The 27,080-nt window shown below is 34.1% G+C and overlaps 1 protein-coding gene across 5 annotated transcripts in view; it reads left to right on the top strand.

The window, feature by feature from the left end:
- LOC113491629 (titin-like) overlaps positions 1-20,305 on the top strand; it is a 34,878-nt gene extending 14,573 nt beyond the window's left edge. For 3 of the 5 annotated variants that reach the window (XM_026868693.1, XM_026868696.1, XM_026868697.1), the window contains 11 exons: positions 226-484; positions 2,668-2,733; positions 5,551-5,713; positions 6,968-7,162; positions 8,234-8,364; positions 9,019-9,058; positions 9,668-9,861; positions 10,255-10,478; positions 11,508-11,540; positions 18,867-19,017; positions 19,423-20,305. In XM_026868693.1, the coding sequence (XP_026724494.1) occupies positions 226-484; positions 2,668-2,733; positions 5,551-5,713; positions 6,968-7,162; positions 8,234-8,364; positions 9,019-9,058; positions 9,668-9,861; positions 10,255-10,478; positions 11,508-11,540; positions 18,867-19,017; positions 19,423-19,491 (1,525 nt within the window). In that variant the 3' untranslated portion in view covers positions 19,492-20,305. Of the gene's footprint in view, positions 1-225; positions 485-2,667; positions 2,734-5,550; positions 5,714-6,967; positions 7,163-8,233; positions 8,365-9,018; positions 9,059-9,667; positions 9,862-10,254; positions 10,479-11,507; positions 11,541-16,415; positions 16,478-17,322; positions 17,399-18,866; positions 19,018-19,422 lie in introns of all 5 variants that reach the window. The other 2 variants (XM_026868695.1, XM_026868694.1) reach the window with 2 other exon arrangements.
- The last annotated feature ends 6,775 nt before the right edge of the window (positions 20,306-27,080 follow it).

The following is a 27,080-nucleotide window of genomic DNA, read 5'->3' as shown; positions in this document are numbered from 1 at the left end:
TAATAAAAAATATGTGAGAAAAAGTTGACACGAGGACAAACTTTGACTATAAAATAGTTTTGTGAGTTTTAAGACATAAAGATACAGAATATTTAAACAATTAGAGAAAGATTTTATCAGACAATTCATCTTTTAAGCAACTCATACAAGACATCATGATATCACCCAATCACACAAACAAACTGACTAATACAAGAATTCTTTCCCAAAAATGGTTGAAAACAGATTATCAAGAGTTTTGAACTCACACATGCATCGTGCCGACGATTCCAGCGTCGACTTTCAGAAAATAAAACCAATGATAGACTCACTGAAAGACTCCGAAGTACTGAAGGCCTTGAATGAGGAGCTGGCTAGGCAGAAGGCAGAAGAAAAGAAGAAAGAAGAGAAGAGATGGACGACCTTCTTGCAGAAGCCGAAAAGGCCGGTACCCAAAGTGAAGTTTGGGTACCACGGTTGGACAGAAGATGATCACGTTGTTGCGGTGAGTGATGTTTCTTTCAGGCTCAAATTATACCGCCGCGGAATGGAACGGAATGGAAATTTTTGTACATCGCATTATGAACTTTATGTCAAGTGTATAACGTGTGTATTAGTGTATACCGGAGAATTAACGAGAATGCGCGAGGATTCCGCGGAAGGCGCGCGATTTTTTTTAGGATAGTAGTTAGTTTGTTTGTCATAAAGGTCACTTGGCATAAAGATTATTATGCGATGCACAAACACTTCAATTAATTTATGAAATTTAATAAAATGTGTGTTTATCTTCGAAAGGACGTCCCACAACTGATCCCTTATGGAAAGGATATAATAGAATATTTTTTCTATCAAATCAGTTTGTTTGGCCTATTCAGGGTTTGCAGTACGTGAAACATAATTTAAGGATCAAATAAACTTCTAGAGAATGAATTCCTATAATTTACTTAGATAAAGCCTTTCATTTTCATATTTTTCTCGCGGAATTAGATTATCTAAAATCCGATTTTAAAGAAACAAACATGGCACCCATTTTGCTATATTCCCGCGGAATTTGAATGTCACAGTGACAGGTCTTATAATAAACGTCAAAATTAAAAATAATGTCGATTAAATATTTTTATTGATTTTTCCACTTGGCGATGACAATAGAGATACAGCCAAATTATTTAATTCTATTTTTAAGACTTCCTAGACGAAATACATTATTTATATAACTTCCTGATTTATTTGTCTATTGGCATATAATCAAAAAATAATAATATTAGTGTTGAATAATATATAATTTAGTTTTTTCGTGGCGTTCGGTGTAAGCGGTCGGTTTTATAGTGAAGTGAGTTTATTATTTAGATTTTAAATAGAATGTGTGTTTTGTTAATTATTGGCATAATCTGCGTTGCTATTTTTTATATATGGGTATAATAATTTTATTAAAAATAGTTTAGATTTAAAGCTGTATTCATAAACATCATTTAGTTAGGACAAGCGTTTGTTTATGTTAAGATTTTTTATTCCGTTTCGGTGTTAAAAACGGTACTATAGTTTCAAACCAAGATGGAGTAGCAATACTGTGTTCTCAGCGTCTTTAGGTGACAATTGAGTGTAGTTCCCGATTTTACCGCTACACGCATTGGCGCTAGTGTCGGGCCATAGCACCAACTAGATCTCAATTAGGGTTTTCTATAGTTTTTCCTTCAAATTGCACAGTCGTGTAAATACTGAACGTAAATTATTGAAATTCTATAGTAATTTAAAGTTTTATTAAATTTATTATGGACTAGCTGTTGCCCGCGACTTCGTCCGCGTGTTTAGAAGATATAAGCTAGGAATTTTTGAACGACAGCCCTCGAAGATGAATAATTTTCCCTGTTTTTTCACATTTTCCATCGTATCTTCGCTCCTATTAGTCGCAGCGTGATAGTGTATAGCCTATAACCTTCGTCGATGAATGGTCTATTCAACACAAAAATAATATTTCACTTTGAACCAGTAGTTCCTGAGATTAGCGCGTTCAAACAAACAAACTCTCCAGCTTTATATATTAGTATAGATTACGGCCAAAAAAAGGTTGCCGGCCCAAAACATTGAGCTCAAAAACAGGGCCGTAAAAGTCACAGTCGCTTTTATTAGATTTTCTGGTTGTTTCCGTTTGCCCATCCTCATCAACATCCCTTGCCTTTCCAATGCTGAACATAGGCCTCTTCTTTTCCTGCCATATTCTACGGACCTGTGTAGCCTCATCCAAACACGACCCGAGACTTAAAGTTACGTTTTAAATAAAATAATAAGTCTTGGTCTGTGACTTCAGATGCTTTGACAATATTTGAAAGTCGCAAGGTGCGAGGGCTGAGGAATAAATCTATACAGCATTAATTTAAGTAGTTAACTAAAGGTAAACAATCTTGGTGTGTCTTTTTATACCAACACAATCATATTAAATAAATAAACGACTGATAAATAACAGTGGGTCATTTGATTTAGTAATCTTTATAGTTCATTTTTAAGACTTACATACACGCCAAGATTGTTTAACTTCTTTAAGTACCTAAACCAATGCAAGACTTTAAGGGACGTCTTTGCACAGCATTGAGACACAGTGGGCAAGATTGAAACACCGTTTGAACTAGTTTATGACAGTTTACAGGTACGCACTGGGTCGATGTTTTAATGTATTTTATTTTTCTTTCACAGGAGCCGTATACAGTGAAAATAGTGAAACAAGCCAAGCCAAAAGTCGCACCTGATTATAAACCAGAGGTATAATAGCAAATAATTAATTAAAACTAAAATAAATGTCAATAACTTTTAGGTTATAATAGGGTATTTGACTAGGCCCGATTTTTCAATCGTCAGATAACTTTTATCTGAGGAATAAATATGGCCGTTTGACACATTATCTATACAAAAGCTGTCAAAACGTCAAACATATTCGTCGAATAAAAGTTATCTGGCGATTGAAAAATCGGTCCTAAATCTTATAATATAAATCTGTTTTGTCCGTCAGACGGTTTTAAGAAAACTATATTAAATAGGTATTTATTTTATTTTATTATAATATTAAAAAGTACGGAAGATAAAAAGCACGTAAGTATGGTAGTGAGGGCTAAATACATGCACGTACTAGTACAAAGCGTACTGGTATGTGACGTCACATGAGATTTTAACTCCTTTATTTTTTATTTACAAAAAAAAAATGGAAAATAGTTTATCAACATTTTTTAGAAATCTTGCAGACTAAGCAGAATTTTTTTATGAATTAAGTTTATTTTGTAGTGTCTTTCGCAAGAATTATACATACTTAAGAGATGTAACGGTTTACTCACGCGTATTTATCGAGATTGCCCGACTGTCACCTCGTCAGCTCATGATTAAGGATTTCGGGTCCGAAACTAGTCGGGCGATCGCGATACATACGCGTGAGTAAACCGTTACAACACTTAAGTTTAACTCAAATTAACATAATTTAAATCCAAGCTTTTTGTTAATGATTTTAATATTTTCGAGTTATTAATTAGTTTTTTTTTTAATCATCGAATAATGTTTGTGACATGGTAATATATATTTTTTTGTAACGTTTAACGAAAGTGCGTCTTGTTACTCGACATTTCTTCTGTATTTTTTTAATGATTAGTCTAAAGTTTTAATGCATAAGTGAATATTTAATATGAATAAGTGTTAATTAAAGTACTAAATATATTTTTTGCTTTTAATCCTTGTAATTAATGCTATGGAATGTTTAAATAAATTTGAGGTTAACAATTACAGTTCTGTGCTTATTTCTGTTAATACTTGTAAATATGTATAGGTATTTTTAAGCATTTGTATCATCTATAATTTGATATTTTGTCTGAAACAATCTAATAAGTCCGTCAAATATATTTCTAAAAAAATATTGTATACGTGTATTTTAATTTATAAATATACATAATTTACACAGCAAATATACATAATATACACCGTGATTTTTTAGTCGTCTTACAAAAGCAGCCCAGTTCATGTATCCAATGACTAGAACACGTTCATGATAATAAAATTGGTATTTATGAGATTTGAATAAATTTAAAATGCAATTTTTATTCAATATTATGATGCGATTCGTAGTTTCTTAGAAACACAGCTCTGTTGCGAGCGCGGTCCGAGCCTTTTAACAATGGTCAGGGGCGCGAGCGGCCGCGTTTTTATCATTTTTAAGAGTATATTTCAGATTTCTCTTGTTTAATTTTTCTTCGTACTTATTATCTTAGTTGATGATAAAAAAAAAATAATCGCGCCTAGGGGTATTTTGCGTCGGATACATGAACTGGGGTTTGTAAGACGACTAAAAAATCACCGTGTATAAATCTATTAAAATATACAAAGGTAAAAAATTGGTTAAGTGAGTTTATTTAATAAAAAATCTGAAGATACGCATCAAAGATGGTGAAAGGTGTGAAATAGGGAGTCTAACTACGTCACTTGTCAGTAAAAAGAGTACTTATAAGTGTTTATAACGTCACACGAGTTTTCAACTTACTGTCATCAAAATTTTTTTTTAAGCGACAAAAAATTTTGACAAAAAAATCTTTTCTGCCGGACCTAATAGATTTTTGTGGTCAAGTTTCCTAATCCATGTTTTGATTATTTGTGTCTTTGTGCATGTTATTTGAATGTCTGTGAAATAGGGATGGTGACAATTTTTTTTTGCAGTGTCCGTCTTGTAGTTTTTTGTATAACGATACGTATTTTTTAGTTTGTCCTGCAAACATAAATTGACTAAATTACAGTGAATGAAACTCACGCGTGACGTCACGATTGAGTATAAATTTTACTTTATCATTACGTCACAAGCCCCCTCTCCTAAACTACGTGAGAAAAAATACGTGTCTCATTCTTTTCAATTATCTAACTGAGGGACAAATGAGATTTTTTCTTTTTATACCCAGTCATCCATCCCTATTCCCCGCGCGGCAAAATATTACTACGACCTTTAGTTTTTATATTTGGATCATGGACCAAATAGTTTTTTTTTAGCGAATACATTACAAAATTTTCGTGTGAATTGTCCCAGGCGAATCTTCCCCTAAAAAATATTCAAAATTGAAAGTCTACTTTCTAAATTTTTAGTGCTTACAATTTTTATACATTCAATTATTATTTGAGCCGGAAAATCATCTAAGATCTTATACCCCTGTAATTATTCCTCCAAACCTCCATTCTACCTTCAAACTGGGTGTATTTGTGAAACCCCCGCGTCACAAGGATTAAATTCCTCAGTGCGGGAGGCGCTTAAAAAAAAAGGAACTCGCAACCCAACACCTCTTTACGTATACATAACACATATACGACTAGCTGTTGCCCGCGACTTCGTCCACGTGGTTTTTCCCCGTTTTTTCCACATTTTCCATTGTATCTTCGCCCCTGTTAGTCGCAGCGTGATGTTATATAGCCTATAGGCTTCCTTGATAAATGGTCTATTCAACAATTTTTCAATTCGAACCTGTAGTTCCTGAGATTAGCGCGTTCAAACAAACAAACAAACTCTTCAGCTTTATATATTAGTATATAGATTACAACTATATATCCCCATCGTGACAGGACTTCGAGACCGGACCTCTGCCTTGGGAAGAACGTGCTGTGCAAGACGCGTCCCTACCGCCAGTGGAACCAGAGGAACCAATTCTAATTCCTGAAGTACCAGAGTTCTTGGAGGCAGTCGATCCTTTGAAGGAAAGTGAGGTTCCCGATTTGGAAGATACTGGTAAGACGGCAATATCTTCTAATATATAAAATTCCCGAGTCACGTGTTAGTTACCGTACTCCTCCAGAACGGCTTAAGCGATTTTTACCAAATTTTATATGCGTGTTCAGTAGGTCTGAGAATCGACTAACATCTATTTTTCATATCCCTAAGTGATAATGGTTGCTGACACTAAAAAAAATATTTTATTTTTTGACGAAATTGTTTTTGTATTATAATGTGGCATTAAAAATACATATAACTAGAAAAAAAAAAATCGGCAAAACAACGTTTGCTGGGTCAGCTAGTTCAGTTATAAAAACCTTTTTGATAAAACCCAATTTTGATAGTAATTGTTAATAATTAATTATTAAATGATGCAGCTTTCTCACGCGTATTTATCGGGATTGGCGGGCTTGCGAGTCGAACTCAACCCTCGCCCGCGTCAGCTCATGGTTAAGGACTCCGGTTGGGTCCGAAACTAGTCGGGCACTCCCGATACATACGCGTGAGTAAACTGTTGCATCTAGTATGACATGTGCAGCATGTGCTGTAATAATTGAGCTGTAAACTTAATTGACTAATTTAGAATTGAAATCTAAATTGACGTAAAGTGACATGCCAGACGTGTTAAAAATCTTGTTGAAGTCTTACGATACTTCTTAAGCTATATATAGTATGGTCATTAGTCTAAACTTCGGGTCCTATATTAACAAAACTCAATTTAAAGTAGTTACCTAGTATTTAGAATTTATTATGCTAAAGGTAACCTGTGCGATGTTATTTATCAACTAGCTGTTAGAAGTGTTAGAGGTTGGGGGATATAAGTTATGATTTATACCTGCCCTGTTGTTTCCACATTATCCATTGTATCTTTGCTCCTATTAGTCGCAGCGTGAGGGTATATAGCCTTAAACCTTCCTCGATGAACTGTCTATTCAATACAAAAATAATACTACAACCCCTTATTGATCAGAAAGGTCCTTTAATACATATGAATATTTAGGATCGTCCAATTGATCTGTCTGTAAAATATATCATTTTTACAGGGATGCCGCAAAATTGTCTGTTTAATATTGATCTTTGACATGTCATTTCAGTTTGGACGCGTAGTCTTACCATGGGATACTGTGTTACCCAGTAACGGGCTGTGGAAGTCAGATATAGATAGTCGTTAATAAGATTCTCTTCACCTAAATTTATAAAATACAGGAAAGACCATACAAAAAATTCTCAAAAACCAAAATAAAAATAAAAAACCTCAACATTTGCCAGGTATACCACTTCCCCTACCAAAAGAGCCGACACCACCACCGATAGAAGAACAGCCGCCAGAAGAAGTACCTCAGCAAGAAGAAGAAGCCACAGAAGTACAAGAAGTAACAGAAGTACAAGAAGAGCAACCAGTTCCAGAAGACATGGACAACAGACTGGCTGAGCAGTTAGTAACGAGTGTGCAGAGAATGGTCGGTAAGTGCGATTGTATGGCAGTGAAAAAGAGTTACCATGGAGTTTCTTGCTCGTTCTTCTCCATGAGAATCTATCTTCCGAACGAGCGATAGCTTCAATAGGAGACTGACCGACAGACTGACACTAGTTTTAATATTGTTCATATATAAATTGTTTGACGTTGAAAAGTGAAATATACTGGTCTAATTGAAATAAAGAATTTGACTTAGACTATTAGTATTCTTCTTCTTAACGTATGGTTGACGTACTTCTGTACGTCAACCATACGTTGCAGCTGTTATTCATACATCTTTGATAGTCGTTGCAGGTAGTCAGAAGGTAGAAAGTCTGACAACGAGTGTTACTAAGGGGAATCGTAGTGGCGAGGTAACTGGGTTGAGGAGGTCAGATAGGCAGTCGCTCCTTGTAAAATACTGGTACTTAGCTTGGTCTGGTTACACTGAAAGCCGACCCTAACATAGTTGGTGAAACCTTAGGGTAATAATGATTGATGTACAACCTGGTGTCAGAGTGTAACCCGCTCGTAGTCCTCTGACGTGACGTGACACACACTTGACACATTCTCAGGTGTGGTTTCTTCGCGATGTTTTCCTTCACCGTTTTGAGCAAGTGATTTTTATATCACGCACATGAATTCTAAAATGATTATCTTGCTGGAATGGACAGTGATTGCTGGGCGAAGGTCACTACATAATGCCGTGGTCGGTAAACGGTGGCGAGACGATCGAAACGCTTACCGCATCGGGCTGGCAATTTTACAAGATTAAAAATACTAAAATGACTCCCTCCGCTTTGGGTTGAGCTTAAAAGTGTGTCAGACCCCTACTGACTAAAACCCACCCATGTTCCTTTGCCCTTCGAGTACTGGAACCACGATAACCCGGGCAATCCCGCTGCCCCGGCAAGCATTACAAGTGACCCAGGATAGAGAATAGCTGAAATTATTAGGGAGAATCAGGACTGGGATACAAGCTAGATTAAAATAATGATGACTAAGTTCTATTCTATGATTTTTTACTTTTTACACGTTTCCATCCGTCAACCCACTCAAAATGTACTTGTTCATCTTAGACCCGAATGCGTCAGTGGAACAACAGCTGATGCAGATGCGAGCCCAGCTGGCGGCGCTGGCGCAGCTGCCAGAAGTCATCCAGCAGACATTGGACCTGGTCTCCAAGCAGCTAGTCCGGATGGGACAACAAGTATGCATATACATTTAGAATTATGACGGATAGCCGAGTGGTTGAGGTCCCCACGCCAAACCCACGTGACGCGTCGTGGATCGATCCCCGCGTTGGACAAGCATTTGTTTGATCCACGAATGCTTGTCCTGAGTCTGGGTTTGTTTGTGCATGTGACTTGAATGTTTGTAAAACAACCCGTGACACAAGAATTTTCGAACTTTTAGACCCCCCTTTGTGGGAAAAGCGATTTATGAAAAAAATCGTCTATGTACACATTTTTTTTTATGAGGGCTGGTCATCCACATTGACACCGTCTCCCTGAAAAGGGAGCGAGGAGGTAGTATCAGACTCTTACTCACTATACCGCGTACTATAAATGTACATAATATAAGTTTAATATTTTGACGACCTCCGTGGTCGAGTGGCGTACGCACCGGTTTCAAGGTGTCGCTAGCTCTGAGGTCCCGGGTTTGATCCCCGGTCGGGTCAATGTAAAAAATCACATTTCTACATTGTCTCGGGTCTGGGTGTTTGTGGTACCTTCGTTGTATCTGAATTCCATAACACAAGTGCTTCAGCAACTTACTTTGGGTTCAGAACAATGTATGTGATGTTGTCCGCATTTATTATTATTATTTTATAGAAAGAGTACAATGTTTATTTTTCTTTCAGGAAACTCAACCGGAAGTACAAAACTACCACGAACCGGAAGGTAGGTCCAATTATTATTAAGTCACAAAACTTTAGTAATTTTGAATATACCATCGACCTAGCTGGACATAGGCCCAAATATATATTACTAGCTGTTGCCCGCGACTTCGTCCCCGTGGGTAGAAGATATAAGTTATGATTTATGCCTGCCCTGTCTTTTTCACATTTTCCATTGTATCTTCGCTCCTATTAGTCGCAGCGTGATGGTATATAGCCTAAAGCCTTCCTCGATGAATGGTCTATTCAACACAAAAATATTTTTTTAATTTGGACCAGTAGTTCCTGAGATTAGCGCGTTCAAACAAACAAAAAATCTCTTCAGCTTTTATATTAGTATAGATTATAGATTATAGATTAGCCATTCGAAGGTGATACAAAGATAGCATTATTAAATGCTGTAACGGTTTACTCACGCGTATTTATCGGGGGTGCCCGATGCCCGACTAGTTTCGGACCCAACCAGAGTCCTTATCGACTCGCGACCCCGCCGCGTCTGCTCATGATTAAAGACTCCGGTTGGGTACCTATAACTTACTTATTTGCGAAATCCTTAGCTAAACCGTAAAAATAAACTTATACTTCATATTTTAACTATTATCTACACCAACAGTCGTTGAAAATCACCAGCAAGAAATGCAGACTATCCAAGAAGGAAACGAGAATGAGACCCAGGAGGAGAAGATGACGATACAAGAAGTTGTAGAAGAGACACCGAGACAAGAGACACCGGTGCCTCAGGTGCAAGTGCAAGAAGAGACAGCTACAGTGACAGAAGAGGATCTGAGGCTGGAGAAGCAGAGAAAGGTAAAGTGGAAATTTGTGTTCTTTTTCTGGAAAAAACTCCATTATTTTAAGTTAATTTATAAATAGGTTGTATCTTTATAATATGTTGCAATAGGTATAGCCAAAATTATGGATCTTTAAAGTATAATTTTGATTTTGAAAATGTTTATTTTAAAGATAATTGTTTTTTATCGTTATTGGAAAAAATAATTTTATTTAACCTAAATGGTACTAAGAATTTTACATATAGAATCATATTTTTTATGATTAATAGTTAAATACACAACTCCTACCGAAAAGTTTAAACAATGACAATCGATATTCAATCACTATCGATTAAAAATCACTCGATATAAATATCGATAACACGCAAACTTTAAAACACTCATATTTATTACAAACAAACAAAAATAGGAACAAGCTATGCTGGAACACCAATCTCGTCAAGTCAAACAGCATCCCACGCCGTGGTCCACGAAACCAAAACGCATGTTTGGACCCCTAGACCCCGAAGAAAGAGCAGCTGTCATTTTACCCGGCGGCAGAAGATGGCGGAGGACACAAGACGTTTATGATGAAGCTAAGATAGAAGAGATATTGCAAGCTCATTCGGAATTAATTCAAGGAAAAACTATGGGGTATTTAATTTACTTTTAAAGTTCTGTTGCATGTTTTAGAATTTTTTTTTTTTTTCTGGCTCTTCACGGTTAGTGTTGGCCAATGACAACATTTACAAAAGGTAGGGAAACTTAGGAATATATAAAAGGACGATAAATTTGGAGCGACAAATTGAAACATTAAATTACAATTTTATGGTATTCGAAGAAATGAATGACGCTATACATTTATATACATGAAAGTTATTAGAATGAAGTAAGGACAGGATGGAAGAAGGAAGAGGAAGTTTTAGAATTTAATCATGAAAAAAAAATTGTAGGCTATGTCAGATGTCAATTTTGCCGCGGTTTCTTGTGTCAGATTTAGTTGTTTTTTTTTTAATGAAATAAGAAAGATACATTAATTTGTAAGTTTTTTTATAAATGGTTGGTTTCCTTGATTTATTATAGTTATTTTTCTTATTACTTATTGCGGCTTTTTATGTTATTGAATTGATAATATACCGTTACGAAACTACAACTTTTACAAAAGTTTTAAAACTACAAAAACTAAAAAGTAACGATACCATTCTTTTCTCTTTTTAAGTTAGAAAATATTGGTATTTAATTATTTTTATACATTACAAAGATAAGGCTGTATGGTAAATTACTTTAGCTTATCACATCGATACAAAAAAAACAGCTAATATCTACAAAAAAGCGCGGCAATTTTGACATCTACATAGACACAAATTGTCGTAATTTTTCAGAAATACTTTATTTTACGTTAATCTATCATTTACTTAAGCTTAGATCAAGAGTAGTTACTTGAGAAGCACAAAAAATAGGTCCTGTTCATGATTTCAAAAATCATTACGATCACAGACATTTTCAAAAATTAGTATCTTTCATTTTGACAACAAGAAATCAATATACCGTCTAAAACGTGGGAATCGGACCCACGACCTCCGGTATAGTCAGGGTCACTAGCCACTAGTGACTAGACCAACAGGCCAGTCGATTAATATTTTATTTAAGCGTCGAAATAGTAATCATTTTCTGTCATTATAGGTTTGAAAGCGACCTCCTACCATATGACAACAGGTTTAGTATCATACACACATTTTTTTGGTTAAAATACACCCCCTTTTTATATAATATGGTATTATTTAAGACGAGTCTTTGCGATGATGGCAATAATGTTGTAAAAAAATATATTTTTAAATGTAGGTTTAAATTTAGGTCACCAATAATCAAAATTAATAAATAATGAGAACACTTATAAGAAATACTATTCCTCATTATTTTATATCAGCATATATACGTTAGTATGTAGATATTGATAAGGTTGGAGCATCCAGGTTTACTCACGATGTTTTCCTGTCTAAAAAAGTGCCCACATATGACTTTGAAATAGACTATTTATCCGTCTGACAGATTTTGGACTTGAATTCAGATTAACGGACTAAACAGATTTATATTTTTCTTATAGTTTCACAATCACGTCGATCACTGATTAGCCGCTGTTTGGCCGATAAATTGAAAAATTTGACATTCTTTCAAAGGTAAAAATCTGTCAAGTAATTTAACGGGAAATTATGTGGCTGTGGTGAAACAGTCCCTAAGCCCAATACTCTATCCTATACCTAGAACCGCGAAGCCATCATATTATTTATATTTAATTTAATTAAAAACCATCACGTAATAAAATTATTTGGCGTAGATCTAATTATTTCGCAACTCTATCGCGCTGGCAACGTTTTTAAGCTATCTGGCACTCTCTTGCATTACTATGGCGCAAGACTTGTCTTAAATAATGTATTGTGAATAGTCTAACCTCTATAGGGTCAGGTGATCAAACTGTTTGATTCAAGCACGTTGAGTTTCAAAGTCAAAATGGTTTCACATCATCAACATGTATGGATGTTTGTTACTCTTTCACGCAAAAACCATTGAACGGATTTAGACGATACTTGGTATACAGATAGTTTATAACCAAGATTAATACGTAGGATAGTCTTTATCATGATTTTATGTTCACATGGGATCATTTTTAATTTAGCGGGTGAGCCCGCAGGCTAAAGCTAGTATATATAAAAAATGAGCTTTGATTCACACCAAATTTATACTTTCTTTTAAAACTTTTTTATTTCTGGTAGTCCTTATACAGGCGCTTAAGAAATATTAGGATCTTAACAGATGTACCGCATTTTAGCTGCAAACCAAACGCAAATTACATTTCAAGTGCAGTTTGAATTCAGTTGACACGACTGCAATACAACTGAAAGCGAAGTGTGCGGTCCGATCGGAGTTTTAGACAAAACTAGTGACTCTAGTTTCGCGGTTACAAAGTGTCATTCCTATGGAGAAGAACCGGCGAGAAACTCCATAAGGTACTCTTTGAAATAAAAAAATGTTGAAGAATGTACAAGTACACGAAAATTTATTTATTTAACGAAAGTACAATTTTAAAATTACATTTGTTTTTATAAATAAAAAAAACCTCGCCAAACATTTCGTTTAAAGGCGAGAAGTTTCTTTTTCTTACTATTTAATTAAGTAAATACTTTATATTATAAAATTAAAAATAATACTAAAATCAAAACAAAAATAAAAAATACATATCCTACTACTATTATAAAGGCGAAAGTTTGTAAGTATGGATGTATGGATGTTTGTTACTCTTTCACGTAAAAACTACTGAATGGATTTGAATGAAACTTTACCACAATATAGCTTATACATCAGAATAACACATAGGCTACAATTTTTGAGGTTTCTAATGTGAGGTCGTAAAAAAACACATTTTTTGCGCTTACATTGCAAAAGCTGACTGAATCCTACAAGATAGATAGAAGGCAGGTATAAATTATAACTTATATCTTCTAACCATGTGGACGAAGTCGCGGGCAACAGCTAGTTTATCATAAAGGGTGTAAAATTAAACAAAGCGCAATGCTTTCTTTAATTTTATGCTGTGCTCTCTTAAGCAATTCTCCCCTTAACTTCTTCAACATGACAACATACACATCATATGTACCAAAACTGTAGGATAGCTATCGAGATAGTTAATATAAATAAATAAATGCGGACAACATCACATACATTGTTCTGAACCCAACGTAAGTTGCTAAAGCACTTGTGTTATGGAATTCAGATACAACGAAGGTACCACAAACACCCAGACCCGAGGCAATGTAGAAATGTGAATTTTTACATTGACCCGGGACCTCAGACCTAGCGACACCTTGAAACCGGTGCGTGTGCCACTCGACGACGGAGGTCGTCAGAGTAGTTATTGACTGAAACCATATTGTTGGAACCAAACAGTTTGATCATCACCCTTTGGAAATATATTTAGCATGGGTACACCTTCTTGCCCCCAACCAACCACTTTTTCAATACTAGATTGACTATTTTACCCCCGACAAAAAGAGGCGTGTTATTAGTTTTACGTGTCTGTCTGTGACGTCATAGCTTCTGAATAGATTGAGCGATTTCAATTTCGTTTGTTTTGTATTAAAGGTGAATTATGTTCGAGTTTTCTTCGATATGTCTGATAAAAATCGGTTGAGTCGTTTTAAAGTCTTGGGGAAGAATAACCTAATGTCTGCAAATACACGCGAGTGGGGAGTCAAATGAGAGAGTATTGAAATATAATATTGAATATCGGGAGATATAACCACAAACAGACTCGTTAAACTAGGTCAAACTTATAACAAACCTCTCGTTTTCCATCGGGGGTAATTATAAAACAAAACCTAATAGTGTCAAGATTATCATGCTGGGGTCAGACTTTCATTTGTAAAGTTAATTCATTTACTTAAGGCAATCAAACCATTTTGTATTTATTCATCTTGATTCATTGAATCTTATAGTCGTTGTAATATTTTTTTTGATACTTTTAAAATGGTGGTCGGTTTGCAATGGAAAATAGAAACGTATGTTAATATATTCAATCTGTGAAGTTCTTAATTACATTTTATTTTTCATTTAAGTATATAAAGAAAGTATAAAAGGAGCTTTCGACTTTCAATATTTAGTATGTAAATATTATTTGTATTTGACAAATATCAAATATTATAAAAAACATTATTTCAATCGTCTGTATTTAATGTTGGTAATATAAATAATATTATTGTGTTTGTATTGTCAAAATATGTGTCATGTGTTCGTTTTTAGTGATGTCTACTGTAAATGTTTTTAAGTCATTTTTCATCATTGGCCTAGCCTTTTCCCAACTATGTTGGGGTCGGCAACCAGTCTAACCGGTTTCAGCTAAGTACCAGTGTTTTACAAGGAGCGACTGCCTATCTGACCTCCTCAACCAAGTTACCTGGGCGACATGATACCCCTTGGTTAGACTGGTTGTCAGACTTTTCAAGCATCTGACTACCTGTAACGACTGTCAAAGATGTAAGAATAACAGGACCCACAATTTAATGTGCCTTCCGAAACACGGAGGAACTCCTTATGACAAAGATGGTCACCCGTCTACGGACAAACCGCGTCAAGCATAACTTAACCTGTGATCGTTTCACTTCTGCGGTTATAGCTTAGCCATGAACATAATACTTTTTAAGTATTATGTTATTATACTCAATTTTTTTAGGTAGATTGTTAAATGATGGTAAACATTATTTCAACACTTGAGTGCAATAAGTTATAAGTCACTAATATTACTTTGGCAAGGCAAGTAAACGTCTATTTTAATTCTGTCATTTCCCTTGTCAATCAAGCCTGATTTATTTATTTATTTATTACAATATGCAAGACTAACAGCTAAACAAATCTGGAGTAGCTATAATTCAGTTTACAGAAAGCCAATTCTATTTAATTTAATTGATTCTTTTTAAATTGCTAAAAGCTAATATTACGCTTTCTATTTCAAATTCTTAAAATATAATAGTTAAATAGACAGTAAAAAATCTATACTTTATATGATTAATGAAAATGTTTGAAATATATTTAGAAAAAATAATATAACGTTCAAAATTTTGAAATAACCGTTAACAGTCCTTTGTATAGCAATTTAAATCGGAAATGACATTTCTTTTCATAGACTATAATTTAGTTTTTACATTTTGCGTAAGATATTGTTATATGTATATTTTTTATTTTTGTATTATTTGTATATCATCGTTGTTTTATATATGTAATGTATTGTCCATGTGTATGTATATTTGTAAAGTCCTGTGTATATGTATACATGTTTTATGTTATTTTAGTACATTTAGAAATAGGTAGATGTAGAAGACATACGGTGCGAGCATACAATTAAATTTTCTAAATATTTTCTACTGTTACCTACTTGCATATTAGTTTATTCAATGGTGGGTTGCCAACAGTCCGATGTTCCCCGGATTTGTCCTAGTTAAGCACTAAGCAGGCATCCACGGACCGTCCGGGGTACTAAATTTAAAATCCAGGTTAAAAAAATAATCGCATGTTTAAATTGTAACACGTCTGGGTTCTGAGCTCCAATTTCTTTTTTTCTTTTAAAAGCTACCACCTCATTAAGGAATTATATACTTGTGTCTTGGGTTTCACAAACATTCAAGTCACATGCACAAAGACAGCCAGACTCAGGACAAGCATTCGTTTACACAAAAATGCCTGAACGGATAGCCGAGTAGTTGGGGTCACCACGCCAAACCCACGACGCGTGACGTGTCGACAAAAGCATTTGTGTGATCCACGAATGCTTGTCCTGAGTCTGAGTGTCTTTGTGCATGTGACTTGAATGTTCGTGAAACCCAAGACACAAGGATTGAATTCCTTAAAGCGAGAGTCGATTCACAGTGACACAAATACTTGTCCTACGCGGGGTAAATTCCTTAATTAGGGATTCGTTTAACACAAATGCCCCGCGTCGGGATCGAAACCGTTATCTTCTTAAACTATAAATTCATAATATAAATATTCATTTGTTTATAAATCATTGTGTTTGTCTGTCTTTGCATGTTCGTGTCGTGGCAGATTGACAACTGGAATCAAATATGGCCGTGGGGTAACTCCAAGTCATATTGCCGGCAGTATAGGTATGTTTCATTATAAATTATTATTTTATTGTAGTAATTGTGTTTTGGGATTTGGTATAAAATGGTTTTTTGTCATACAATAGGGTATTACAAAAAAATGTGGAGTTATGTAGCCACGACTACCAAAGAATTTAAAATCTACCTCACTTTTCATGATGTGATAAAATTAAAAATACGTATTGAATTTTTTTTTGTAAATCTCTCTGACGGACTATACAGGTTTATATGATAAGATTTAGTCAAATACAATAGTAAAAAAATAATATTTCCGTATATATATTTTTAAGTCAAGCTCTGCAACAATCAATCCATAATTATAGATCAGAGTTCTTTTAAAAATATATTGGTTTGGTAAAATAATGACGCGGTACTAGCAGTGGCTTTGGAATGTAATTTTTTAAAGATCGATATATTTTTTTTAATTATCCTATGACACCACTGATGATTTCAATGTTGTTATCTGAAATCGGCCGCAGTGAGCTAGCGTGGTGATCAATGCTCAAACCTTCCCTATACGGGAAGAGGCCTGGGCCCTGTAAATTATTAATAAAACTAGCTGTTGCCCGCGACTTCGTCCGCGTGGTTAGAAGATACTCGTATAAGTTATATACCCTATTTTTTCCACATTTTCCATTGTATCTTCGCTCCTATTAGTCGCAGCGTGATGATTTATAATTTGAACCTGAGATTAGCACGTTCAAACAAACAAACTCTTCAGCTTTATAGATTAGTATAGAGTATAGATATAGATAATTACCAAATCCCAAAACCCTGTATTATAAACCTAAAATTCCTATAAAACTAAATTCTTTTGCTTTTCTTTTTTTCAAAAATAAACTTTCCAGAGAATCAAACTGCCACCTAGTTGATTTTCATAGACTACGAGAGACTATGGTCAATACTTATGATAAATTGATTGAAGTAAGTTATTTTTGATTGACATGCATTAAAATCATGTCATTATGCAGCGTTTCACGTCAAATTAGAATTTATTTTCATCATATTGTCAAAAAAGACAATGTAATTTTATTTTTAGACTCATTGTCTTTATTATTGCATAAATCATATTTTTTTATTTTATTTTTATAAGTAGTTTAACTCATTAAATGTCGAATAAAAAAAGTCGTTTAAAGAAAACCAGACATAGCCATTAATTCACGCTGTTATTTAACAAAAGACATGTCATAAGCGAATTATTAATTATCTATATTTAAGTGTGTATATTTTTTATTATCAAATAGGTTTTAAGTTACATTCTTTCATAAATGACGCCTAATTTAAGTTATCGTTGCTATTTTCGTATTAAGTTGACCGACCACCATATTGAAATAGCTGTCAAATAGATTATTTTCCCGCCATAAGTATTTTCAACTGTCATGTTCCATTCCTCGTTGCTTCTTTCCAGCTTAAGTTAAAATGGGGTAACTTTCACAAACAAATTTATTACTATATTTATTTGCTGAATATATTCAATTTAACTGCTAAAAATATTCAACAAGGAATTTCGCATAATCTTACCCCATTTATTTTCTACTTACCCCGTTTTTCGGATGCCTTTTAAGACAAAATATACCTTTATTATTTTGTCTTATATTTTTACCTTACCTCTTGTTTCTCTTTCTTATTTCCCATGTTATCTATAGTTGTATATACGTTCTATACTTGGGGTAAGCTCCTAAATTCTTGGCCCCGATTTAATAGATAACTGTTTTTAAATACCTTTCCGTAATACTTTGTCTTGTACTCGTAATACTATACCTTGTCTACAAATCCGAAATTGTTAAATCCCAACTTTTAATTTCTATAGTCCTTGTAATAAAGACCATTTTTTTATCACAAAAGGACGTTACTTGGAGCATATTTTGACTTAATACTGCAATTGACTACTTACTGCAAAAGATAACCGCATAAAAGATATGATAGTTTATTTTCGACTAAGGGTTTAATTTTAGGAAGTTAATCCTCTTTTCCAAAACGGAAATGTTTAAATTGACCTCAGTGTATACTGTATACTGGTGCAGGAACATTAAAGAGCGGCGATTTTGTTAAACTTCGTGGGTTTCTAAGTTTATCTACAGCTGCGTTACCTGTCCGTAAGTAACATACAAAAAGATATTTACAGGCAAAGTGGATCAAAATCAGAAGCTAAATAATAATGAACGGAGTTCACTGCAAAACTGTGTAGCGTCGAAGTGACTCAAAATTCTGTTGACAGAAGTACCAGGCGGCCCGGTAAAATCGGAAAGAAGCGGTTAATTAGCTTTGAATTAATAATAATTATACAGAATTTTTGCTGTTGAGTGTAGCTTAGGAATTAAATAATATACGTCAAAATACGCTCCAAGTACCCCAATCTTTCTCAACAAGACTAACAGTGTTTTCCATCCAGGATCAACTTCATGAAATACGAAAAGCCTCCCGTGTCTCTCGACCACCTCAAACACTCGGAGGTGTACAAACTGGTCCACGACATGGACCAGACGCCGCCAAAGAAGGTTGAGATGAGGAACCCTGTCATGTGCGAAGCTGATTATAGAGAGGTATGTACTATAAGATGTAATCCTACTATTTTTTTATAAACGCGAAAGTCTCCCGCATTATGGAACTTGATCCTTATGTCGCAGAGAGTTTCACAAATATTCAAGTCACATGCATAAATACATCCAGATTGAGGACAAGCATTCGTGGATCATACAAATGCTTGTCCTACGCGGGGATCGAACCCGCGACACGTCACGCTCAGTGGGTTTGGCGTGGTGACACCAACCACTTGGCTTTTTGTTCCTCGTTCACGTAAAAACCACTGAACAGATTTAGTAGGTAATAGTACCTTAGTAGAGCGAAAGAAATTTTACTTCACCCGTGTGGTTAGAAGGATAGCTTTACAGCTTACCAAAAATACATTTGTTCGCTCCGTCTAACAATGAAACTATTTATCGTTACAGAGGTGCCGCTCCATGACTCCTTCTGCTGACAAGAAGCATCTTCACATCCCCCAGCAGTTCCACCCTTAAATACCTTCTTAAGGAGACAAGACATCACAAAATCCTTAATCAAATAATCATTAATGATATATCATCTGTTTACATAAATTCGTTCGTAAAACGTAAGAGCAAATTGTGTATCAGTATAAGTTGAATATTACTTAAAACGGGGTAAATTCTGTTTCAAGAAGTGAATAGAAGTGATTTTTTGGGGATTCGCATTCGTTTGCTTACATAAAAATGCTTAAACACAATTATTAACATAATAATCTCATTATGTCTTGGAAAATTCTTACAAAAACTGTGTTTCTATCCACCCCAATAGTGCCTTTATTTACCACGTATACTTAATACGACACATTAAAAGATTTTGACAACATCAGAAATATAAGTAACGTTTTATTTTCGGGGTAAGATTTAAAAAACATCTTTTCCAAGCAAGATGGCGTATAATATGTCTTGCTAGCTTAACACTTTAAATACCATTTCAGGATAGCATATTACTGCTACTTTTAAGTCAATAGACCTTATACTTACCCCATGTTTATTCATTTCTATAAATAAGAAAACACATCTTCATAAACTTTTAGATTTACTCTTTTCTTTAAGATTTCATATTGAGAGGACGGTTGCTTGAATGATTCATTCATTCGTAGTTTTAATATTTAATAGGTATATTATCCCTTTTTTATCTAAAAAGAAAACTGCCATACCTAACTTAACCTATTTTGCGTAACTTACCCCCAATTCTCAAAAATCTGTGGAATAAAATCGTTGGGACTACTAACGCGTAACTTTGGCTTTGTCTAAACAAGAACTGATAAGGATAGACTGTTTTTAACTTTATTTGGCAGTTGACGTAACGATTTCGTAAAAAATATACACAATCGTGACGTCACGCTTAAGGTCTAGTCACTGTTATTAGATCAATTTCGTCTAGCTTCTGGAGTCGTTTTACATCCGACTTGACGTTTTCAAAAACAGTTTTGCGCCAAGAGGACCTATTTAATGCAAGCCTCTCCCAGTCCTTAGGATCGGCGCAAGCCTTCAGATGTCTTTTGAACACGTCCTTGTAACGCAGATATTGTCCTCCAAGCTTCCGTTTACCTTCAGCCATCTCGGAAAAGCCCAGCCCAAAAAGAGAGGCCTAAGCCGTCGTACACCTATACCGTAACTTTACTGCAGCGCTTGCGACCGAGTGTTTAGATCCAAACTCGGTCTAGCCAGTCACATCAGGGCTCACGCTGGGAGGTGAATTGCCAATGGTCGCCGTTATCGAAAACGATAAGGAGGACTATATATATATATATATATATAGTCTATATAGTCTATATATATATATATATATATATATATATATATATATATATATATATATATATATATAGTCCTCCTTATATTAGATCAATTTATGTTTGCGGACGAAAGAAAACATACGTACCTATCCATTATTATAAATTATCATCGTCCCTATTACCAAAGTCAATGATTATTTGGAAAGTGGGGTAAGTTTGGTAAAAAATCTTTGAAAAGTACGAAAGGTCATATTTACGTTGTAAATGTTGTATTGAGTGTATTTACAATCATATTGTATTTAGCATGTATATTATATAATTTTTTGTACTAATTACGGTTGTATCAATAAACGGTTTGAAATTATTGTTTTCTTATTTTATTTAATAACTTGCTGATTGCTTGTTAACGGAAATTTTCAACGGTAGCGTCAAAAGCGATGCAATTCACAAATATAAAAATTGGAGTGACATTTAAAATCGTGGGTTTTTATATTTTTTAAATCTATTAATCCTCTGTTACCGGTGCCACTTTCAACTTCCCCTTACATACTCCCTTTTGAGAGCAGCAGTCGGGTAAAAAGGGGTAAATAAAAACAACAATATAGATTTACAGTATCATTATATTTATTTAGTGTCACTAAACATTTTTATTATTTAAATGTATCCTAGCTCACTAAATCAGTGTTACCTATGTCAAAAATTTACAATAAATTTACAATAATCAATATTATTTACCGAAACGTGGAGAAATTTCTAGAAAAATTAAGTTCCATTTTGAGGGTAGGCGTAAATTACACAGTTAACAATTTAAGACTACCTTCATGAAATAAAAAGAAGTATTTTACATTTGCAATCTCACAGAAAGAAAAGGATAAAAAATCAAGTCTTAACATTTCATATCTAAACGACTAGATCTTCTGTCCTTTACTTCCATAGTAAATTAAAAAGAGAGGCAAAATTGTAGTTCGTAGCAGCTACGTCGTTCTACGTAGCAGCTACGCCGTAGTACCATGCTACGCCGTAGCACGTAGCTGTAATATTTTTCTAGAAATCTCTTTACGACACAGCCTAACAACATAACTAGACTTAAAATATTAGATTATGCTAATTTTCTAAAAGAATGGAGCATTCAGTAACCAGATATAGGCACTTATGGATTTCAGCAAACGGTCCGTCCACCGCCCAAGAAACGGCAGTGACACACAGTTTCGACGAGCGACTCGGCGACTCATCGCACGACTTTGCGACTAATCGCACATCTCAACGATTAATCGCAAGGTAGTGCGACTTTTTGTGACATAATTATTGCTTGGGAAGACGATTATTGTACATAAGTTCAAAATTAAAAGAGATTCATTTATCCTAAAGAGAAACTAAAAAATTTCGTCGCACCGTCTTGTAAAACCATTTACTAGCCCCCAACAGTTTAAAACCAAACGAGTGTTGCCATAAAAACAGTGTTCAGTTACAACAACATTTAAAAATAAACACTGTTTCGAGGGTATCTCTAAAATGTATATTATCATCTAAAAAACGACTGTAAAATTTTTTGTTTGAATAAACTACATGTATTTATCAACTGGTTCACATTATAAACTAGTTCTCGTTAACTGGTTGTCGTTATAAACTAGTTCCGTTAAAGAAAATGTGTCTTTATATTGAAAAAAATAAAATGCAACTATTATGGAGAGAAAACGAAAATACCAGAGTTGCTATTTAAAAGGTCTTTGAACCATAAAATAATAGGTTTTTTGACCAAATAATAATAAAAATCTTTTTAATCAGACGGACAGATTTCCAAAAAATATTAGATACGTATTTTTTTATCACTTAAACAAAAAATTAAGGCCATACAGTGATTTAAAATCTCATGTGACGTCACTTACCAGTACATTTTTTACTAGCAAGTGATGTCACTAGCCCCAACTACCATATTTAACTGTTTTTAATCTTGATAACTTTTAAATAATGTGATATAATGAAAAATACTTATTCAATATTTTTTTGTCAATCTGTCTGACGGTCTAAAGAGATTTATATTATAAGATTTAGGCCCGATTTTTCAATCGTCAGATAACTTTCATCCGAGGAATAAATATGGCCGTTTGACACATTTTCTATACAAAAGCTGTCAAATCGTCAAACATAATCATGGAATAAAAGTTATCTGGCGATTGAAAAATCGGCTTTTAGTCAAATATACTATTATAAGCATCGTAGTCTATAACTGTCATGTGTGGCAAAGGGCTTCTATGACGTTAAAGGAGGTTTTTAAACCCGCAACGATATTAATTAAAAAGGTCTTTTTATATCATTAATTATATTGAAAGTACTTGGGATCGAGGAGATAACTACAATCTTGCAAAATTAAAAGAATTCAAACAATGATTACTGTCAGATCTACTACTAATATTATAAAGCTGAAGAGTTTGTTTGTTTGAACGCGCTAATCTCACAAACTACTGGTTCGAATTGAAAAAATATTTTTGTGTTGAATAGACCAATTATGAAGGAAGGCTACAGGCTATATAACATCACGCTGCGACTAATAAGAGCGAAGATACAATGGAAAATGTGGAAAAAAACGGGGAAAATTATTCATCTTGCGTGCACTGTGAAATGGTTCAAGATCTCCTAACCACGTGGACGAAGTCGCGGGCAACAGCTAGTTGATCATATAACTCTTATTATGTATTAAAATCCCTTAATGTTATTAAAAGATGGTTAAGAACTGAATATTGTTATAAAACGTTTGCCCAGCAGTGGTATAAGAAAAGATAAATATAGTGACAATAATAGTAAAACTTCTTGCATTAAATAATTGAATGCGCTTGTCAAGTTTTTCTAAATCATTCAAATCATTAATAAAATTGAGCGGTTGTGGCGATTATTGCTCAATCTTTCTGTAGGAAGAAGGTTTGCCCAACAGTGGGCAGTGTTAAAGTAAATTGTTAACAGTAATAATTGTTTAAACTTCGCTTGCAAGACTTATTTGGAACAAGGTCATTTTTGACTCGGAAGAGGCCTATGTCCAACAGTGGGCTTATAAATTGAACTTGTATCTAATATACTATATTCACTTTACAATTATCAAGATATTATTCTGGTATTATAAAATTTGTGCGTTTATAGTAGATTATGAAGAAATTTGTACCAATTTTTTATATTAATATAATTATTTCGTAGTGATGGCTTAGTTATATGACCATTGAACTGTCGACTCAAAAGGTCAAAGGTTCGAATCCACACACACATGTACTAAACAAATTCATGTGCGTATTACAAAGAAATCACTAGCTAAAAACGGTGAAGGAAAAATATCGTGAGGCGCGACACACCTGAGAATGTTTCAAGTGTGTGTTGCGTCACGTCAGAGGACTACGGGCGGGTAACACTCTGACACCAGGGGGTACATCAACTGTATGATAATCCTAATAAAAAATAAAAAATCTAGACCATTTTTTTATAAAGTAAAGCATTCGTGGAATTGAAACAGTTCATTACAGCACAGATAGCAGAAATCCATCCCTGCGTAGGACAAGCATTTGTGTGATCCACGAATGCTTGTCCTGAGTCTGGGTGTCGTGTGCATGTGACTTGAATGTTTGTGTAACCCAAGGCACAAGCATTACATTCCTTAATGCCAGACTCGTCTCACATATACATTTGAACTAAACAGCATCTTTATTCCACAAATGCCTGTCTTTACTTTAAGAATTTGTTAAATCAATATTATTTTCATTAAAATACACATCTGTCTTTACATATTTGTAACAGAAAGCCTCATTTATGATACTTAAACAGTAATTATATCAATTTTCTGACCGATTTCGTCCTGCTAGTATCTCAAGACACCAACCAGGTGGACTACATATTATAGTACACGCGCGTGTGCTAACACAGCTGCAGTCTCTGTTCCCGCGCTCTCATAGCGCGACGGACACGACCGGAGAGAGATCACAAGCAGAACCCATATATCACATACCTTAGAAAACTAAGCTGTGATATTTATTTCTAAAACAACATTGAAAAAGTCGATACGTGCGTTGGGATCGAACTCAAGACGTTTGCGGCGGCTAAGCTATCACAACTACTAATTTATCATCTGTATATATTATATACAAATATTATTTAAAAAATAAGTTACATTAGGAAAGTTTTTAAAAATGTCTACAGCAAATTATCTAGCTAAAATTATTCCGCGTCTAGTTGACTAGGTTTTCTAACTTAATTTTTAAACCGTATTAAAGTGAGTCAATTAACGCTTTTTAAGACTTTCATTTGCTGTAGAAAACGAAAAAGAATTGTAATATATCGAAAGAATTGAGAACATACTTGTTTATGAGTTGGTTAAAAACATATATTGTGTTGTGAGTATAAATTTTTGTTTTGATAAAAGAGGATATTTTCCATTTGTTCAAGCGAAATCTCCGAAATGGCTTGATCGATTTCATTTGACTTAAGTTGAATAGATAGAGAGTATACAAAGAAAATTACTATTCCGATATTAAATATCATAAACAAGGCTTCCTTTCCTCGTTTTACTTTTTAACGTTATCCTAATATTGTCTATAACCAGAAATCTCTTTAAAACTATAAAATTTACAATTCAAAATCTACTACAAACGATTATCATAATAAAAAGTTAAAACAATGAAATTAATTAACTCATCAACGAGCTACAGTTATCAATCCCAAAGTAGTGTCAACTTGACAGCTGTCAGTTTTGACAGCTGTCAAGTCCGGAGAAACGTCAACGTGACAGTTGCTGTCAAAGTTTGTGATACAAAAAGTTGGAAGTTTGTTTTCTTTTATTATTATTAAAAAATTGAGCACGTGCTTACAGTTTCGTAAATAATAATAGCAATAACATGTAATTTAATAAACTAATCCATAATGTGCATTTCAATTAATTATTAAATAATAATAATTATAATAATAGACCTTAAATGGGACATTCGAATACAAGAAATTTTATATTTTAAAAAATAATAATAATTAATATTTGTAATGAACTAGAATGCTTGCCATGAAAGTTTAAATTTACGGTTTTTTCTATTACCAAAGGGAAGAAAATATATTTCTTTAGTAGATCGTCTGTGCAAACGCATACAGAATAGAGAAACTTGCCCAGCAGTGGGCAAACAGAATATAAGGGACTCATACAGTCATTATTAAAGAAAATAAATCCCATTGGCATAAGAAAGCATCCAAACGTCAGTGTTGCCAAACCGAAAATTTAAACTTTCATACAAAAAAAATTAATAATAAAACGATTTTTTATCAACTATAATATAAAAAATAAGACGAATAATTTTTTATCTACCATTAAAACAAAACTATACAGATTACCGAGAAAGGATAAAAAGATAACAACTTTTCTAATAATAATAATAATCATTTGTCTGAGATGTAATTTTGAAAGAGAAAAACCTTCTTTCGGGCGATGTCGGTTAAAAACATATTTTTCATAGTCATAATGCATTATTGAGTGTATTCAAGTGATTTGACGACCCGCAAAGCGATCAATATTATTGTAAAAATCTAGAATTAGCATCAAGCTATAACTGCATAAGTGAATTGATAACAGGTTAAGCTATACTTGACGCGGTAGGTCCGTACATAGGTGACCATCTTTGTCATGACGAATACCTCCGTGTTTCGGGAGGCACGTTAAATTGTGGGTCCCGGATGTTATGACTACATCTTTGACAGTCGTTACAGGTAGTCAGAAGCTTGAAAGTCTGACAATCAGTCTAACTAATACAACTAGTCTATTGGTTAGTGACCCTGGCTGCTAAACCAGAGGTCGTGGGTTCCATTCCCATCCAGGACAAATGTTTGTGTGATGATCACGACCATTTGTTCTGTGTCTGGGTGTAATTTATCTATATTATGTATGTATTTAGAAATATATAAGTATGTTTATCAGTTGTCTAGTACTCATAATACAAGCTATGCTTAGTTTGAGACTAGATGGCGTTGTAATTATATCTATAAAAATGCAAAATCACTGTGCAATTAGTTCTTTCGTTAAATCATTGCACAATCTGAAATATTAATCTTATAATGGTTTAAAAACTTGCACAAGCCATCGTATTTGTAGATTATAATTGATCAACTAAGGGTCGCTTTATGATAAACAACCGTCTAATGATTTTAGTCACAAGAACAATATAAAATGCTTTTTTTTCAAAATTACACCTCAAACACATATTTTTGAAAACTATGGTATAATTTATATACTATTTAATTTTTTTTGATAGAAACATGAAATCTCGCAATTTCGATATTGAATTTGTTTAAAAAAAACATGGAAATATT

The sequence above is a fragment of the Trichoplusia ni genome, chromosome 3 (assembly GCF_003590095.1).
Source record: "Trichoplusia ni isolate ovarian cell line Hi5 chromosome 3, tn1, whole genome shotgun sequence".
NCBI lineage: Eukaryota > Metazoa > Arthropoda > Insecta > Lepidoptera > Noctuidae > Trichoplusia > Trichoplusia ni.
This window is presented reverse-complemented; position numbering and strand designations above follow the sequence as displayed.